The sequence below is a fragment of the Hylobates moloch genome, unplaced genomic scaffold (genome assembly GCF_009828535.3).
Source record: "Hylobates moloch isolate HMO894 unplaced genomic scaffold, HMol_V3 SCAFFOLD_1, whole genome shotgun sequence".
In the NCBI taxonomy this organism is placed as follows: domain Eukaryota; kingdom Metazoa; phylum Chordata; class Mammalia; order Primates; family Hylobatidae; genus Hylobates; species Hylobates moloch.
In genome coordinates, this window is record NW_026652276.1 from 207,876,375 (window position 1) to 207,895,629 (window position 19,255).

Below are 19,255 nucleotides of genomic sequence, written 5' to 3' on the forward strand. Positions count from 1 at the left end.
ACATATGTTTTTTATATATGTTATATATATGTTTTATATATATGTTATATATATCTGTTATATATATATATATATATGCGCATATGCATGCTGGTTTAAATACTGGTCTTGACAATTCTGCCACCAAAGCTAAAATTTGTATCACGCCATCAGTAATGAGTGCATTTCCTCATATTATGATACTCCAGTTTTGCCTTTGAGTTCAGATCCAACTGGAATAAAACAAATTCTCTACGGTGCATTCTTACCATCAATTGATGCTCGTTTGGGCAAAATTGTCACAGCCCCTTCTGCAATCTCCTCTTGCTGATAGACAGGTGCTATTTTGGATCCCCAACTATCTGAGCCAATCCAGAGAAAATGCCCACTTTGGTTTAGTTTTTTTGCTGCTTCCAATATCCTCCTATAGGAATAAAAATAAATAATGCATATCACATGTATTAAAAATACCACAATTATGAATATTACAAGACCAGCTTTAGGAAGTTGTATACACTCGGTAGATCACTGTTTAACAATTAAGACGATCATTCTAACTGCCCGAGTCTTATCATCTCCTAAAAGCAAGATAGCAGAGACTAACTCCAACATATGTTAATTAGCCTTATCCTTAACCTCATTCACATCATTCTGTCTGTCATCTTTGTTTGTCTTATCTCATTTAGTCCCCAAGTTTTACTCTGTAGGTATTTCAGATTTACAAACTAGAAGGCAGCAGAAGGCAGTCTGTTATTGGAAGGGAATTACAAGCTTTTATGTTGAACATGAAATATGTTAGAAAGAGGATATGGGACTCAAATCTGACCCTACATACAGAAGAAAAGTAATCAGCACCTGATGTCATCCTCATTGGCAAACATAATCACTGCTCGAGCATTAGGTGTTTCTAGCAGGCGTTTGATAATTTTTTCAAATTCTCCAGGTCTTGGTTCACGTGGGATTTTCTGTGACTGAGCAATGCAAACACCACCTATTTAAAAAAGAAGGGAGGGGGTGATTCAGAAAGACTATTTAATTAGCAAACCCAATTAGCTACTTTATAAAAGCACATACTTCTGTACGAATATTATTTCTCAAAATATGTGTCACTCTCACCTATTATGAGCAATTGTGTTTGTTTGCATTAGAATATATTCACCAAATAAATGACAACAATTATTAATCAGACATGGGTTTGTTTCCCAAAATTTAAACATAATTTTTGTGGATATAGCTAAGAAAACCAAGGTGTATAAGATGTGTGATGAGAGTCAAAAGGTGGAAAGAAGAAGGGCTCTTTTGATTTATGCAACATAAGCCAAAGGACAAGTGACAGAATTAATAAAAGTATGAGTATGTCTTATAGTTGAGACCCTTATTAAGTAGCAAGGTCCTTTTGTTACTTTTATTTACTAGTAGACTTCTTTTAAAGTTAATTTCATTGTATAGCTAATAGAACTGCAGCAAGGTCCTCACACATCAGCATAGCAATGTCTTATGAGACAAGTGGTCTTCAAGACTATGTAAGACACAGGCAAATCCCAAAGATGCCAACTTTGGATTGACATACATCTCCACTGTGAAAATTGAAATGGCAGAAATACCATCTCATTTTCACTGCAAGTAAAATGAAAGAACCTTCTTTTGGCCTCTCCTTCTTAGGCAATGAGGGACAAAAGAGAAAAGTATAGAAAAGATCTCGGCCTCTGGGCTGGGGTAGGAGGAGAAGAAAGAGGTTCCCCCAATTGCAGTGAAACAGAGAGATAACATTCTGAAACTAGATGAGAAAGCAATATTAGCAATAGGTTTCAATTGCATTATGGTATAAACAGTATTTTTTTTTTAGTCAGCTAAGAATTAAATCACCATTTATAGCATTGCTTCAGTAGGCAAAGGCATTTTTACTTCCAAACAACTGATAATGCACTCAGTCATCCAACTGTTATTGGATGCCATTATATTCTATGCACTGGGCTCAACATTGGAAATGCACAGTCTAATCCAGGAGTTACCACCTAGTCTGGGAAATAGGCATTTGAATAAGTTACCATGGAATAGATAATAAAGTATATAATTAATAGGATACCGAATACAATGAGAACACAGAAGGAGGAGTAACTAAAGTGCTTGAGAGAGCTGAATTTTAAAGAGCAAATATACATCCATTTGGGGACAAAAGTGGAACATGTCTGGTGGAGGCCAAAGTATGTAAAAACCTAGCATGATCATGGCCTATGGTAGAGACTGGCTGGGTTTGAAGTTGGAAACAATGACCAGGTCCAGCTTGAGAATGGCTTTGTTAGACAAGCCAAATTCTGTAGGCTGAGTGTTCATGTTAAAACTTAATGCCCAGTGTGAAAGGATTAGGAGATGGGACTGTTGGGAGGTGATTAGGTCATGAGAGTGGAGTCCTTATGAATGGGATTAGTGCCCTTATAAAAAAGACTCCAGAGAGATTTCTTGCACCATCTGCCATGTGAGGACACAGCAAAAAGACACTGAACCAGGAAGAGGGCCCTCATCAGCTCTTGACCATGCTGGCACCTTGCTCTCCGACCTTCAGCCTCCAGAACTGTAAAAATAAATTACTATTGATTAAGCCATCCAGTATATGATAATTTTTATTTTTTATTTTTTAGATATGGGGGTATCACTCTGTCACCCAGGCTGGAGTGCAGTGGCCAGATCATAGCTCACTGTAGCCTCAAAGCCCTAGGCTCCAGTGATTTGCCCACCTCATCCTCCGGAGTAACTGGGATTACAGGCACATGCCACCAACACCGCACTGGTCTCCTATAATAATTTATTATGGCATCCCAAAGAGACTAAGACATCAAATAACTTGGACTTTATCCTGAAAACAATGCGAATCCATTAAGTTCATCAGCAGGAGAAGTACGTGCCGAGCTTTATGCTTTAGTAGACTTTCAAAGAAGAAACGTCTGGTAGCCAAACGATAGATTTCCAGGGCACCGTGATCGGACCTAATATGTACAGCAGATGTTATATGCTGAGTATCATTCTGAGACTGTTACTGACTCTGTAGCCATAAAAAATTAAGTTCTGAAAATTTTTATTATTACTGTTTCAGAAGAAGCAAACAAGCAATCCAAATATAGTTTAATCTGAATTCATTATTTATTCACCATGGACCTATTAAACATTTTTGTTTGTAAAGAGCTGAGTTAGCTGAGTTGAATTTTAACATAGCTTAAATCCATTTCACTTTTTGCTATTCCTGTACCTCACCTCATGTCTTTCAACCTGGTCAGTTTGAATTTTCCTGGAAAGAGGCACTGAACTATTAATCTATTTAAGCTGAACAAATGCTTGTAGAGAACCTGTTCCACACGGCATTGTGCTGTTTGGTGCCTGTGGATATTTTATTAAAGTGTAGATTAATTATTTCTCAAATGATTGTAGTTAGAAGACTGGGATTATTTCCTTAACCCTGATACCCATTCACACTTTCTTTCTTTATATCAGTCAAAAAGCCAGACAGCTAATCTGTTCATAAGCACTCATGGTCTACTATGTTTCAGGAGCTACAGACAAAGACTGCCAGTCCTCAGCAGTTATGATATAATTGAATGACAATACGTACACATAAGAAATGTCAGACAAGGGTGTAAATTAGGTAACACAGATAACAGCATAAGATATACCACAGTTCAGTCATAAATGACAAATAGATCATCCCCTAAAATAGTCCTATGACTTCATAAGAGGAAGAGGTCATTATATACTGTTAGAATTTGGTTTTAAAAATAAAATGAAATTCAAAGATTCAGACCTCAAAGATACGTTTTCCATACGATACTCCACATCCATTGCTTGACTTTTTAAAGAGACTCTGTGTCCTGATTTAAATTCCTGGGGTGGGTGAGAGGAAGAGAAGTTGCCCTTCATCAAAGAATGTGTCCACCACATCTATTCTTCCATGTCTCAGTCTGAAAGATTACTAATTGTGTACAATTCAAGGGACATTAACTTTCCTACTCTGCAGGGGTGTTCCTGTTCTGTAATTTTTAAAGCTTAGTATTTACAGGCAAAATGTTGTATGAAGGAGTTTATAACTCGCTGTTTTCTAGAATTTCCTGGCTACTTTCCTTGCAGCCTGTGTATTTTTTTCCTTCTGGTTACTTAACAATAATTTAAAGATCATTTGTTGAATTTAACACTTTATGTATACTTTATAATACACATGATCATTCCTTTCCAGTCTCATTTACTCAGTGACACCATCTCTATTCCTAATGGCAGAACTTGAAAGTTTGTATCATGACCATCTTTCTGATAAGGAAAATGAGAAACAGGGGTATCGACGGCTTGCAAGATACTGAAATCCAGGTTCAAAGCCAGATTTATCTGCCTCTAAGTCTAGACTTCTTCCATCATCTTGCCCATCCACAATTGACTATACCTGTGGCTTAATGGTTTAGTGACTGCAAATGATTGATGGATAAGATAAAGCAAATTTAAAGACTCTTTTTTTAAAACCCTGCCAGTTGTCCCTTGTAAATCTAATTGACAGCTACATAAATACAGTCCTTCTGTTATCCTAAATAAGAGCTTAATTAAAATACTTGGAATCCATGCAGATTATAGAAGTAACTTAAAGCTCTTCAGCATATAGCCGGTCTACCCTCCAAACTTTCCAATTGTTTCTATTGATGCATGTTCTCAGGAAGACTTTTCTGAGGTTCTTGTCTTCCACTTCTTTTGTATTGCAGCAATCATAATAATTTTAATTTTACTTGTTTTTTTTGTTACTTCTTTTTCTTTTTCTTCTTCGGTTAGAAATCCATGAGTATTGAACCTTGTCTTTCAAATTTATCAGTATACCCCAACACGTATCACTGTGTTTGGTACATAGACTTCAACAAATATTTGTTGAATGAATAAACGGAAGAGTTGTGACAGGTACTGCTAGGATAGAGAAATAGAAATGAGACACTGCTGCTTTCAAAGACTTCTCCATCAAGTAGGGCTACATGTAAATGTATGTTTAAAAGTAGCTGTCATTAAAATAAGTAAAAAAAAAAAATTGGGGCCATGACAATTCAGAGGAAGTTGTCACTGAAATGGGATCTGCCTCCCAAAATAGTTTTTATTAGGGTGCCATGAATTAGAATACTACCTAAGCCTTAGTGTATTCATCTGTAGAGTGGCATTAGAATTTCCTCATATTGATACAAGAGCAAATTTGTAAATAATGCCACTTCAGAATTTTTACCTCTTTAGAAGGCTGAGACTTGTGGGTGAGTGTTCAGTTGTCTCAGATATGAGAGATAAAAGGCTTGTATGTATTGATTTGCTAGTGCAGAGAGATGGTGGAATGAGAATGAAAATAGACTTGTCAGAAGATCTGAGGGTGGCCCCATGTAATCTTGAAAAGTCTCTCATCTCTCAGTTTCCTCATCTCTGTAATGAGGTTCATAGTAACTATCTCTCAGGTATACTGTGAGAGTCCAATTATAAAGGGTAAATTCCTATGCCAATGTAGCACATTATTATTAGTGTTAATAACAGTAATAATCATAATCAGACAAGAATCATCACCAACACTGAGAGATACTTGATATTCAGCCCTAAAACAAGGGTTTTTCAACAGATCATATTTTTGAAACTTCACCATTTTATGGGTAATATTATCAAACATCCTAAATTCTGAAAAGTGATACTTGCTCACTTGCCTGTGCCAATAGATGAAATGACTAGATTTCACTCCATCATTGTTGATTACAATGTGATCGGGGCAATTTTAAGGTGAGAGAATGAGAAAAGTTATTTACATTCTTCTCCCATCCCCCAGTTCCTACCCCCAAGAATTAATTCTCCTTTCAAATGGATTCCATAAGTAGTAAAGATTTGGCTCCAATATCTGAGTTGACATTAGAATTTAACTCTTTAATAAAATGGTTAAAATTATTAAAATATTAACGGGTGCCAATTGTTAAGCAAAAGTTGTTATGGAAACAACCACATGTTCTGTTTCATTCAAACATTTGCGCTATCTTTTTAAGAGGCTGGAATCTAATGTGTTGAGGTAATACTGTTGGACTCTCCTAGAAGCAGACCTCAGAAGGAGTTTGAAATGCACAAAATTTGCTCTTGGCATCTACCTGATGGAGGGCTCAGGGGAAGCAGAGAAATCCAGGCAGAGAAATCCAGCTGGCTGTGGCCCAGTGACAGGCTGCTGACACCACAAGAAGTTCTGAGGCAAGAATGGCCTTCAGAGTTGCTTTAAAACAGGCCACAAAGGCCAGGCCATTATACCTCCACATCAATCAGTGTGATGATTCATTTTATGTATCAGTTTGACTGGGCCACAAGCTGCCCACATAGCTGGTTAAATATTATTTCTAGGTGTGTCAGAAAAGATTGGCTGGGCGGGGTAGCTCATGCCTGTAATTCCAGCACTTTGGGAGGCCAAGGCGGGCAGATCATGAGGTCAGGAGATCAAGACCATCCTGGCTAACATGGTGAAACCCCGTCTCTACTAAAAATACAAAAAAAAAAAAAATTAGCCAGGCGTGGTGGCGGGCACCCGGAGTCCCAGATACCTGGGAGGCTGAGGCAGGAGAATGGCATGAACCTGGGAGGCGGAGCTTGCAGTGAGCTGAGATCACGCCACTGCACTCCAGTCTGGGCGACAGAGCGAGACTCTGTCTCAAAAACAAACAAACAAATAAAAAAAGAGAGAAAAGATTAGCACTTGAATTAGTGGACTGAGTAAAGCAGATTACCTTCTCCAATGCAGGCTGGGATCATTGAGGGCCTAAATGGAACAAAAATGTAGACCAAGGCTGAATGAACTCAGCCTGACTGCTTGAGCTGGGACATTGATCTTCTGCTCTCAGTGCCTCTGGCTCTCAGGCATTCAAACTACACCACTGGTTTTCTTGGGTCTCCAATTTGCAGACAGCAGATTGTAAAACTTTTCAGCCTCCATAATTATGTAAGCCAGTATCTGACAAAAAATCTCTTTGGTTCTGTTTCTCTGGAGAACCCTGACCAATACAATGAGTCATCAGATTTGGGCCACTCTGGAAGAGGGGAAGGTGACCTTGGGCAAGGCAGCTCTCTGTAGCCAGGGCACTCCCTCACGGGGTTCAGAGCTGAAGGCTGTCTGCCTATAGCACTCCCAGAAACAGGAATAACAGGTCATGCACTGATGGGATCTTGAAGGTCAATTCACCATATGTACATTAGTGTTAATAATGTATAATTGAAATTTATACAAAAATGAAGATATTTTTCTGAAACAATAGTATACTATTGTTTGCTATATAAGGCAAATAATTAATAGAATGTTATTGTTTAATGTTAAAACTTCCTTTCAAAGACGTCTTGTTGCACAAAGAAAGGCAATCTATACAAATGGTAGAAAACTGGAATTGTAGTCAGCACGAGTAGGAGAAATAGGATCTTAATTCTTTCTGGTATTTCAATAAAGAAGTTTTGTTAAACCAATCTAAAAGGATAAAGAATTATGTTTTTAGTTGATCATTTATAAGACAAAAATCGCTATTAATAATAATAGGAGAAAAATAAAACAAGAAAAAATGTCACAGCACCAAGTTCCAACTGTGATGGAAATTGAGGATTAACTTATTGGGATGAAATTACTTACCAAGCTGTGTATAGAATACTAAGTGCGCTTTTTAAAAAAAAACAACATGACTACAGTATTATCAGTATCTCAAGTTGGTTCTCAATTTCCATCAAATTAAATTCTTCCTAAGTCAACTCAAGTCTCTGGTTACACAATTTGTTAGAGCTACATGACAGACCTTGGTTTTGGTGTACAAATAAGCAAACAAAATTACCATTTTATCGATCGTTAAGGAGAATGACTAGACTATTGGTTAAAAATGATTAGTCTTACAGTTTGACGATAAGAAATTTGCCTAGAATTAAACATTCTTTGATCTAATAAAAATGTGATACAGCCCATCCACCATTATTTATTTCTTATGAGCATGCCTTCAGATAATAGCAAGGAGCAAAACAAAATGACCAGGTGTCTTTTTTTAAGGCAACAGAAACACATAAACTCTCTACCCTAAATATCCTTAGCATCATTTATATTTCCATCTTCCTGAAAACATAAGTAAACTAACAATTTGGCCTAAAGTAACTGGTCCTTTAGTGGTAGTTGAGTAAAATTTATTCTATGGTTTAAATAAGTGTAATCACACCTCCTGTAACAATATTTTCACCTCCTTACGTGGTGTACAACTGGGACTTAGCAGGAAAGTGCACAACATGAAGCTGTAAGTTTATCAGCTTAAAGTGTACTTTGCAAAAGGGAAGATTTATCTCGCACATCACTGTAAAGAAAAAGTGTTATCTCTACCAACATGGATTAAAAGAGCAAAACTGCACTTATATTTATGTTCATTTTCTCTTTCTCACTTTCAAACATTTTATACTTTTTCCTCTATCAAATGCCATGTGGAATCTTAAAGGGACTCTGAAAAGCAATGCAATGAAGGAATGGTACAGAAGAAGCATGTGCTACCATGCATAGGGAAATAAAGACAATCCACTATGAAACGAGACTGCAACAGAAGCAGACACTTCTCAAAAGAAGACGTACAGGTGGCTAACAAACATATGAAAAAAAATGCTCAACATCACTGGTCACAGAGAAATGCAAGTCAAAACCACTATGAGACATCATCACACACCAGTCAGAATGACTATTATTAAAAGTCAAAAAATAACGTATTGATGAGGCTACAGAGAAAAAGGAAGACTTACACACTGTTGGTGGGAATGTAAATTAGTTCAGCCACTGTGGAAAGAAGTATGAAGATTTCTCAAAGAACCAAAAACAGAACTACCACTCAACCCAGCAACCCCATTACTTGGCATCTACCCAAAGGAAAAGAAATTGTTCTACCAAAAAGACACATGTACCTATATGTTCCTCATAGCACTATTACAATAGCAAAGACGTGGAAACAACCTAGGTGCCCATCAGCAGTGGACTGGATAAAGAAAATGTGGTAGATATACAATGTGTAATGCTATACAGCCATAAAAAAGTGAAATCTTGTCCTTTGTAGCAACGTGGATGCAGCTAGAGGCCATAATCCTAAGCAAATTAATGCAGAAACAGAAAACAAAATATTTCATGTTCTTACTCATAAGTGTGAGCTAAATCTTGGGTACACACAGACATAAAGATGGGAACAATAGACACTGGAAACTCCACAAGGATGGAGGGAGTGGGGCAAGGGCTGAAAACTTCCTATTGGGTACTATGTTCATCATCTGGGTGATGGGATCAACAGAAACCCGATCCTCAGCATCACACAATATAACCTTGTAACAAACCTGCACATGTATTCCCCCAAATCTAAAATAAAAATAGATACTTTTTTAAAAAAATAAAATCATAATTAAAAAGAAAAGAAAAGGACCGTGGCACAGAGAGCCCCTCTCCTGCCTGTCAGCAGATGTACTCTCAGAGAGATGCTGTGATCTGGAGGTGGATCAGGTCTAGGTAGATTCACAGGGTCAGTGTCCACGCTGGGCTCTCACTCAGCCACAACTCACCACAGATCTGGAGGTGTGCTCAGAGGAACAGAGGAGTGGAGTGAACATGAATCTCGTCTCTAGGGTCAGACTTCCTAGGTCCAAATCCTGGCCCTTCTCTTCTTAGCTATGTGAGACTGGGTAAGTGAGGTGGCTTCTTTGTACCTCTGTCCCTCATCTGAAGATTGAGAAGATGCTCCCCAAATGGGCTTTGTGAAGAGATTCAATAGATACTCAACACATTATGTTTGCCTCAGAAAACACCTGCTAGTTGTAAATTGTTTAAAATCAAAATCAACAGCCCCCACACAGAAACAGTGATTGCCTTTCATCAAGTGATATTCACCTGCATTATTTCTAGAAACCTCAAATTTCACTCCCCAAGTATACACAGAATCACAGCTCACACTAGAGATTCCTCAAGGGGGATACAGAGTTGGCTGCAGAAAGCTGTATAGTTAGAAGAAAAACTTAGGCTCACCACAATAGAAATGAATGTCTGATATGTTGCCTCTTCTTGCCTCTTCCTTTGAATTAGAAATGTCTAAGGAGACATGGGTACAGGAACTGGGAAAGATTCAGAGAAACAAAGAAAGAAATATAAAAGAAGAGAACCAGGAAGGGGAAAGGGGAGAAGAGAAATGGTGTCCGGGGAGAATGAAAGAGAACAAGAGTAGAAAGAGGAGAGCTGAGAGAGAACACCCAGTCCAGAGGTATCTATGGAACTGGGCAGAAAAGGAATTCTCTGTAGGGTCAAAAAAGCAAGTGTGGGGTGAGGAACAATGGAAGAAGGAGCACTTGACTAGGTTTAAATGAATTTCATTAATGTGCTGTGTGCGTTTGTATTCTTTTTTGGATTATTTTTTGGTGAGTGATTTGTGATCTTTATTTTGTTCTGTCTATTTGTTTTTGCCATTTCAAATGAGTTTCCCAGAATTTGCAGCAAAAAATATGACAGGAAAGTTTCAAAAGAGAAAACTAACTCCCTCTAAATGCTCAAATGACCGATATGAACAGACTCTCTGACGTATTTTCCAGCCCATTGCCTGGAAAAACCATTATGACAAAGACAATATTGAAATCAAAGTGAGCACTGTTTAAATTTCTTACCTGTTCTGGACTTTAAAAAAAACAGCATTAGACTTTGAATTAAGCCCATTACAGAATTAATAATTTCATTACAGAATTGCACCGATTAAACAACCCAGTGTATCTCCAAGTCTAGCGAAGCCTGATAGCTGTGAACACTCATTGGATGTGTGACAAATACGTGAATAAATAAGAAGCCACTGTTTCCTGATACAGTGAAATTATCTAATAAATACATAAGCATATCCATGTTTTAAAACCACCATCATTCAGAAAAAGGCAAAGTATCTTGGTGTCTGTGTTATATGTGTACATATCATAAAATCATTTCCAAATACCTTCTGCAGATAGGACATTCTCAACAGTACATCAACAGCAGCTATTAGAGCTTATAATCTATGTGCACTCTTCTCCTCAGCACCAAGTAATATCTGATTCTACTTATCAGCATTACCCGAATTCTGCTATGTATTTGCTTTCAAACAGTGAGGGGTCTTTGCTCAAAGCAGCATTTTCAACAGATACAATGTCTGAGATTCTCAATTTAAGAAAGAAGAAACTGATAGCAGAAAGGTCATTATTATTTTAGCCAAATAACCCTTCTGAGCAAGGGTTGTACAATGACCAATGTATGGCAGTAACCAAACTAGGAAATGAACTTCAGAGAACAAACATCAGCACCCAAAGCATTTAAAAACTCAGTCTTTCAAGGAAATACAAGTAACGTGTAGTGTTTCCCTAGGTAATGCAAGATCATTCCCTATAGGAAGATTTGATCCATGTGTTTCGTACATAAAAAGGTTAAAAATGCGTTATGTTTTTAACTTTTTGGATTCAGATAGTACTAAAAAGAAAGGATAGTGAATACATATGTTTTGGATAGCAAGCCATCTAACATTTTCTTGGGCTCCAGGGACAATCCTACCCTGGCCTCTCAAGTAGCTAGGACTACAGTTGTGTGCCACCATGCCTGGCTAATGTTTCTGTTTTTTGTGGAGATAGAGGTCTTGCTATGTTGGCCAGCTGGTCTCGAACTCCTGGCCTCAAGCAATACTACTGCCTCTGCCTCCGAAAGTGCTGGGATTACAGGTGGAAGCCACCATGCCCAGCATAATTCTTTCAAGGACTCTTGCCAAAATACATTTTGGACTAGATGTTATTCAAAATAGAAGACAGTTAGTAGTTTGAGATGCAAGAACCTCCTCCAACCACACACACACACACACACACACACACACACACACACACACACACACACACGATTCTATCACCTTTTCCTTAATGAAAGATCTACTTTTAGAACAAACAGCAAATAATAATATATTTAAACAGAAAAATACTATTTCACTAATGTTTTAATATCTAATTTCAGCCTCATAATATCCTAATGCTATCAAGTTAGTAGGGTAAACATTATAAATTTCTTTTTACATGGAAAAAACTGTCCCCAAGATCACACGGCTATTGAGGAGTCAAATGCAAACCTTGTCAACCTAATCCTAATAGCAAATAATTACTGTACTTGGCTATTATCTCTCAATAATTGTCTCCTTGGTCATTAGGTCACCTCAATGTTCATAATTAAATACAACATCAACAGGTAAGGTGGTATATTCAAAATGTGAACTTCAAAGTTTTACATCATCAAGGCTGCACAGTTTAGATAAATGTGTTTTGGTCTGGTTCAAGTTGGACAGAAATTTCACTGACTGACATCCTCTCAAAAGAGCCTATTGCAAGCTACTTTCTCCATAAACCCGGGTCTGCCTGTCATCACTCATGGAGCATTAACTGAGCTCTGGCTACATGCTGAGCTCTCTGTTAGAATCTGGAGTTACATGAATGAATAAGAAGACACAGTCCCTCATCTTCAGGAGATAACAGTAAACAACACAATATGTAAACAAATATTACAATTTGATGTGAGAAATGCTATCATATAGGGCAGCCTAGGGACAAAAGACCAAGAAAATGGAATTTGGCAACTGTAAGTAAGATTTACTGGCTCTTGCCAGCGGCCTTGGAATTACGTGGTTAGAGAAGCATAAAAAATAGTTGTATGATACATTGATATGCATCAGAATCAACAAGTCAGAAAACATTTCAGAAGTGAGATTATGCTTGATTCAGCCAGCAAAAAACCCGCAAAATCTATTTCTAATGGATATTACCAGTCCACAGAGATGCATATTTCCTTTGACAATGTTGTCATTAAATATGATGTAATAAACACCCTGCTTTATGTACAAAAGGAGATTTAATCTCACTTTTCCACAATAAGAGGCAGACAACTCATGTTACTGTAGAAGGAATACAGAAAAAAAATCAAGTTAACCATTAAAATGACCACTGGAAGATGAAATAGCAATACATCAATCCTAAGAATGAAGGATTTCAGCTGGACTCAATAAAATGTAATCACAACTAATCAAACAGCTATCTACAAGGCTTTATTTTAATGTTAAAACACATTAGAACTTGTGAGAATAGGTTTTTAAAAATTTATTCCTATTATTGGAAATTCTGAAAATGTGCAAGCCAGGTCAATATTGCATAATTTAAAGATGCACTGTCAAACAATCTTTTATTGAAACCAAAAGCATCTACATTCTCAGTGTTATAGGAAATATAGCAGGTGTTTTATAACATTCTGCATTAAATGGTATTGTTTATCTAAGGGGGTTCTTAGAAAAGAACATTAAGCTTTCGACAATCCCAACATCATCCAAGCACAAAAATGAAAACCAATCAGAACTGCAAATGACAAAAGAATAACAATTTGTTACTTCATAAATTTCTGTGATATAATTTCTACAATTTCTGTTGATGCAGTGACTTCTAGATAAAACTCATTCTCCTTGCAAATGCATTATAGCTTAACCATATATAACATGTAAATATCTACAAATGAAAAGCAGCTTAGCTTGTTTTAAAAAAAAAGATCCTGGAATATAAACAGAGTAACAGAAGCACTCGTTCAGGTTCACTCATGGCATGCTATCCTCTTCTCATCCCTGCAATGGAGCACACCCATGTTCCCTCTGCATGACCCTAGGCAAGATGTGTAACATTTGTGGCTATCAGTTCCTTCATTTGTAAAAAGAAGGGTTCTTGACAGGATGATCTCAAGATGCCTTTGAATTTCAACATTTTGTGTTTCTATGAATATACCACATAGCTGCCTCCCATGAGTACTGTGAATTATGTAAGTTCTAATACGGGAATAGAACATCATGTAAAATACAATAAATTGCTTTTTGAAAAGCCTACAGGAGATGAACTAGAGGGTACATCAGAAAACTTTTCCAATTCAAAATTATAAATCCTGACTTCACAAGTCAAAGCATGACTGGGGATCTTAAAAACTTATTTTTTGTTAGAGTATTGGAGCCTTGGTCAGGTGCTAGGGGTCTGATGACCAGTTCATTGAAGCATTATAGTTCTCTTGTCAGTTCAAAAAAAAAAAAATGAAAGGAGTGTTGGGGATGGGCTGAAGATGAAGACAACAATGGCTTCCATTTTACTCTTCAATAATAGTCTCGCTTTTCCTCTCCTCGTCCATTTCTCTCTCCTATTTCTTGATCCTGCTCAACTTTCCCTTTCTCTCCCTTCCCTTTCCCTTCTCTTACTCTGTCTTTCCCATTTTAAAAACCTGAAAATGGAGATGAGCCACCTGATACAGCACCCTTTCAATTACTTCCATCCTGTTACTCTGAGACTCACTAATAGCAGCAGCAAAAAAAAAAAAAAAAGGACTGTTGCATGGCCTGGCCTCTTGTTCAGCATAGAAAATAGAACACATTTATTTACCTTCATGTTATAAACTGAATGTCTGTATACCCTTAAAATTCACATGTTGAAGCCCTACCCCTCTGATGTGATAGTATTACCTTTAGGAGGTAATGAAGTTTAGATGAAGTCATGAGAGTAAGACTCCCACATGGGATTAGTGCCCTTAATAGAAGAGGAAAGATCAGACTGATCTCTCTCTGTCTCTGTCTCCATTCACCATGTGAGAACACAGTGAGAAGGCCATCGTCTGCAAGCCAGGAAGACAGCCCTCACCAAGAACCCAACCAGGCTAACATCCTAATCTCAGACTTTCCAGCCTCCAGAACTGTGATAAATAAATGTCTCTTCTTTAAGCTACTCAGTTTATGGTATTTTGATTTAGCAACCTGAGCTAAGACACTCTAATTCCTCCAAATACCCAACTAAGTTGTCTACTGTAAAAAAGGCGGGGAAAAGAGGAGAGAAATGTCATCAATGTTTTGAAAGCTGAAAAGCAGATGATTACCAAGTTGCAATTGACTTACCAGAATAGAAAAAGCTCAGTGAGAGCCCACAAGGAGTGGGGCTGGGGATGAGGCCAACAGAAACAAAGCTGGTGTTCCACTTAACATGATGAAGGCCCTGGAGTGGAGGTACCAGAGGCTCCAGAAGGTGCGGTTGAAAATGGAGTTGGTTGAAAATCTCTAAAGTCCCTTCCCTCAACTCCAGTCCCTCTGCACAGAAGATCAGAGAGTCATTTTCTATAGAGGATGAACTCAGGGACATCAAACACAGCTGAAGACATAGCGAGTTTCTATAGAATAAAAGTCTGCACACTGAATGGATAGTCCCTGGTCCCCGCTCCCTGTTTAGCATCCAGACTGCAGTAGCCTAACTTATCTCCCCCCACCCACCCCTGCCCCCACTAAACCCCATACAGAAAATTGGAAGAGTCTTCTCTGGAGAATCTGGTCCAAGGGTAATGACATACTGATACTTATATGGATGTTTCCCAACTAAATGACCAATTCCACCTGCTCGAGCTAAAGTAAAGCCCACTGGCCAATGAATTTGTCCTCACTTCCAAGGCTCACAAACACCATGTCAGCACCTCACTCCTAATATCATAGCAGACATTTGAGAGGAGCCTCTACTGTGAAAGTCAGGCACCGAAACAAACAGAAGAGATAAACTTAGAGGACATAGAAATAAGACATACACAGATAACTTCAAGATTATTAATATCCTCAGAGACAAGAAGTGTGTCCATGCAACAAGAATAGGAGGCTAAAAGAATAGAAACATTCAGAGGGCAAGAAACAGCTCCTAGAAATTAAAAAGGAAAAGACAGAAATATCTCAATAGATAAGGTATAAGAGCAAGTTGAGAAAATATTTCAGAAAGTAAAACAAATGAAAATGACCATAAAATTGGAGAATTCATTCAAGAGGCTTAACTTTCCAATTTTGAAATCCCCAAAAGAGAAAATAAAGAGAGGCCATTACCAAAGAAAAATTTAAGAACATTTCTCGGAACTGAAGAACAAGAACTTTTGGATTGAAAATACATGTAAAATGCCAGCAAAAAGAAAAGGGAAGGAAGGGGAAGGAAGAAAACCCTATAGGAAGGAACATTAACACAAAATTTTAAAACACTTGTGAGTAAAAACCGATTACAGAGAGGGATTAAGGCTCAGAATGGTTTCAGGATTTTCACAGCAATAATGTGAAGTCAGAAGAAAATGGAGCAACACCTTCAAAATTATAAGAAAAAATGAGTTTTATTTGAAATGAAAAGAAAGCAAGCCAAACTATATATCAAGTGTGTGGGTAGAATAAAGTCTATTTAAAATATGAAGAAAACTAAAAAAAAAATCATTTACCTTCCATACATACCTTTTTTAGGAAGCTTCTCAGGGATGGAAGGAAGCTTTCCAATCAAGAAAGGAAACAAGAACAAACAAGACCCAGAATCCAAGCAGCAGGGAATTCAGCACAGGAGAAGGAAAGGGGATTTCTCAAAGTGATGATGAAGAGAAGCAGAGTTAACAGCCATCAAAGGTCCAAAGATCATACCACCCAAATTAGAGCAGGGAAATGGAAGCTTCCAGAAGAATCTCCAAGAAGAAAAGAAACTGAGGTGTTTGAGGTGGATATACTGAAAGGATATGTACAGTTCTGTCAAAGTTTGAGGATGAATTGGTAAGTTATATAGAAATCTTAGCATATGACAAAGCAAGAAATGATTAATTTCAGGAAAAACAAAATGTTTAAGAATAGAAATGGTATTTTAGTACACTAGATTAACTCCAACATCAAATGCAGAATCATGATAATACAAGCACTGAATACTAACTAAATCAGAATTATGATACAATCCTACTGGAAAGATTGGAGGAAAGGAAGTGTATGTGTGTTCATACACACATCCATGTGCAATGTGTGCACTGTGGGGAGTTAAGTCATCTTCCGTAGCAGACAGACAATCAAAATGAAAGCTAAAAAAAAAAAAAATCAAGAAATAGCAACATAAAAATGTTATGTGAAAAATGGAGACAAATACCAGAAAAAGAGCTAAAGAGGTTGGAAACAATTGTTCTTGGGGATCAAGATTCAAAAGTACAGGGAGGGCAGTGGGTTTTTGTTAAGTCCAGTAGCACTATATATAATACCACTTGGGTAAAATACATGTTTGGGGCCCTGATTTTTAAGGTCATTAAGTGAGAGTGGGGATGATATGGTTTGGATGTGTCCTCATCCAAATCTCATATTGAAATGTAATCCCCAATGCTGGAGGTGGGGCCTGGTGGGAGGTGATTGGATCATGGGGGCAGAGTTCTCATGAATGGTTTAGCACCATCCACCCTTGCTACTGTACAGTAAGTGAGTTCTCACAAGATCTGGTTGTTTAAAAGTATGTAGCACCTCCCCCTCCCTCTCTTGGTCCTGCTCCTGCCATGTAAGACACCTGTTCCCACTTTGCCTTCCGCCATGAGTAAAAGCTCCCTGAGGCCTCCCCAGAAGCAGATGCCACTACGCTTCCTGTTCAGCCTGCAGAATCATGAGCCAATTAAACCTCTTGTCTTTATAAATTACCCAGTCTCAGGTATTTCTTTATACCAATGCGAGAACAAACTAATACAGAGGAAAAAAGAGTTTAAAGATAGTAAGATAATTTTAGTCCTATATGTTAGGGAAGCATCTTCTGTAACCAGGTTTCTCTTTAAAACATTTCTGCACCTTTATGCCTGTGCCTGTATTAACTTATGCTGATTGTTTGTTTTGTGGCATAACAGGTACTTGTTTAATATTTTTAGGAACAAAATCCAGAAAACAACATGCATTGATTAAAATAATAAGGACCACATGAAAATCCATGTTGCCTGGGTTTAAAGTATCTGCTTTTCATGTAAGTCAACACTAACCTACTAATCTGTCTCTAATTGGTCTGATATCCAAATGTCAAAAGTTCTTTTGAGATATATCAGTAATTGGTTTTAATAACAAATAAGACCTATCATTTAATCAAAACCACTACTGACACTTTATCTGGATATTGTTTGCAATATAATATGTTTGTTGCTATAATAAAGAAAATAAGAGTTCTCTCACATACAGACATAATTATTACCCAAGTAATCTTTTTTAAGCACTTCAAGGGCCACAAGAAAATGAAATTCAGTGGACAAAACGGCTTCAGAGAACAGGCAAACACGTGAGAACCCAGAGGTAGGTATTTGCAGTCATGTACCTTGGCAGAGTTTAGTGTCCTAGCTATGAAGTATGCGAGTTTATAACTTTGGTAGGTGTTCAGTAGTGTTTCATAAGGAAAGGGAGTAGAGTGTGAAATATATCAGTGGCTGTCTTCCAACTCCTCCAGATAGAGCTTGAAACTCTGGCATGAGTGCTTTTAGGAAGAGAAGAGGTTTGAGAAAGCTTCTTGGCAAAGTCTGAACTAACCCATTCAGATTGAAATTTGATGAGTTCTATTTGAGAAATAAATCACAGATTCCATTAATCTGTGATTCAAATACATCTACATGTATTTTTTAATATATGGTAGACACGAAGCTCTAGAATTAATTACCTCACAGTTCTCCAGAAAGGATCTGAGTGGTTTCTTTTCCAACAGCAAATGGGCCACCTACGTCTAGACTCCTTGCTGAATGAAGAGACTCCTTTCTCCTCGTCACTTACACAAGAGAAAGGAGAATCAAACATCAGCAATAGGGGGAAAGGTCTCACACTGAGGCGCATGCCCAGCAAGGGGACTGTATCCCAACTGACAGATACTTTGGGATCCAAGTGATGAAAGAAATAAAAGGTATTGGATTCATAGGGCATTCCTTCATTTTAATACCAAATAATAAATATTCATTTTAAATCTCATGGATTTCAAACATCACTTGGGCATAGACTTGGGAACAATCATGTAACTCAAAAGATGTTAAGTTATTTTCCTGCATTATGTCATTCTACAACAGGGATTAGACTGCATAATCCCTCTGGATCTCATGGATGTCCCAGATATAGTAACTCGTGTGATATCAGGTTGGCACATTGTCTTCTAGTAACAGGTTTTTCTCACCCTCCACCAACTCATATCTACAATCCTCACATGCATGATACTGCCTGCCTTTTTGCTTTTCTTTCCTTCCTCCTTTTCTTTCCTTCCTTTTTCCTTCCTTCCTTCTTCCCTTCCTTCTGATTCTCTCTTTATAGAAAAATATACTAATCTTAGAAGCTGATGATGTCAGTAAGAATCAGGTTCTTATCTGGCTCTAATTGTACACAGAATCATGCAAAAGAATTTAATGAACTTAGGAGCCTCTCTGAGCTTATAATGTATATAAGAAGTTGAATGAGGA

General features: G+C 37.6%; 1 protein-coding gene across 2 annotated transcripts in view; it reads right to left on the reverse strand.

Moving 5' to 3' along the window:
- The window catches only part of GRM8 (glutamate metabotropic receptor 8), an 845,421-nt gene that overhangs the window by 469,568 nt on the left and 356,598 nt on the right, over window positions 1-19,255 (reverse strand). For both annotated transcript variants that reach the window (XM_032761623.2, XM_058426349.1), the window contains exons 3-4: window positions 835-970; window positions 249-403 (exon numbers count right to left, since the gene is read on the reverse strand). In XM_032761623.2, the coding sequence (XP_032617514.1) occupies window positions 249-403; window positions 835-970 (291 nt within the window). The remainder of the gene's footprint in view (window positions 1-248; window positions 404-834; window positions 971-19,255) is intronic.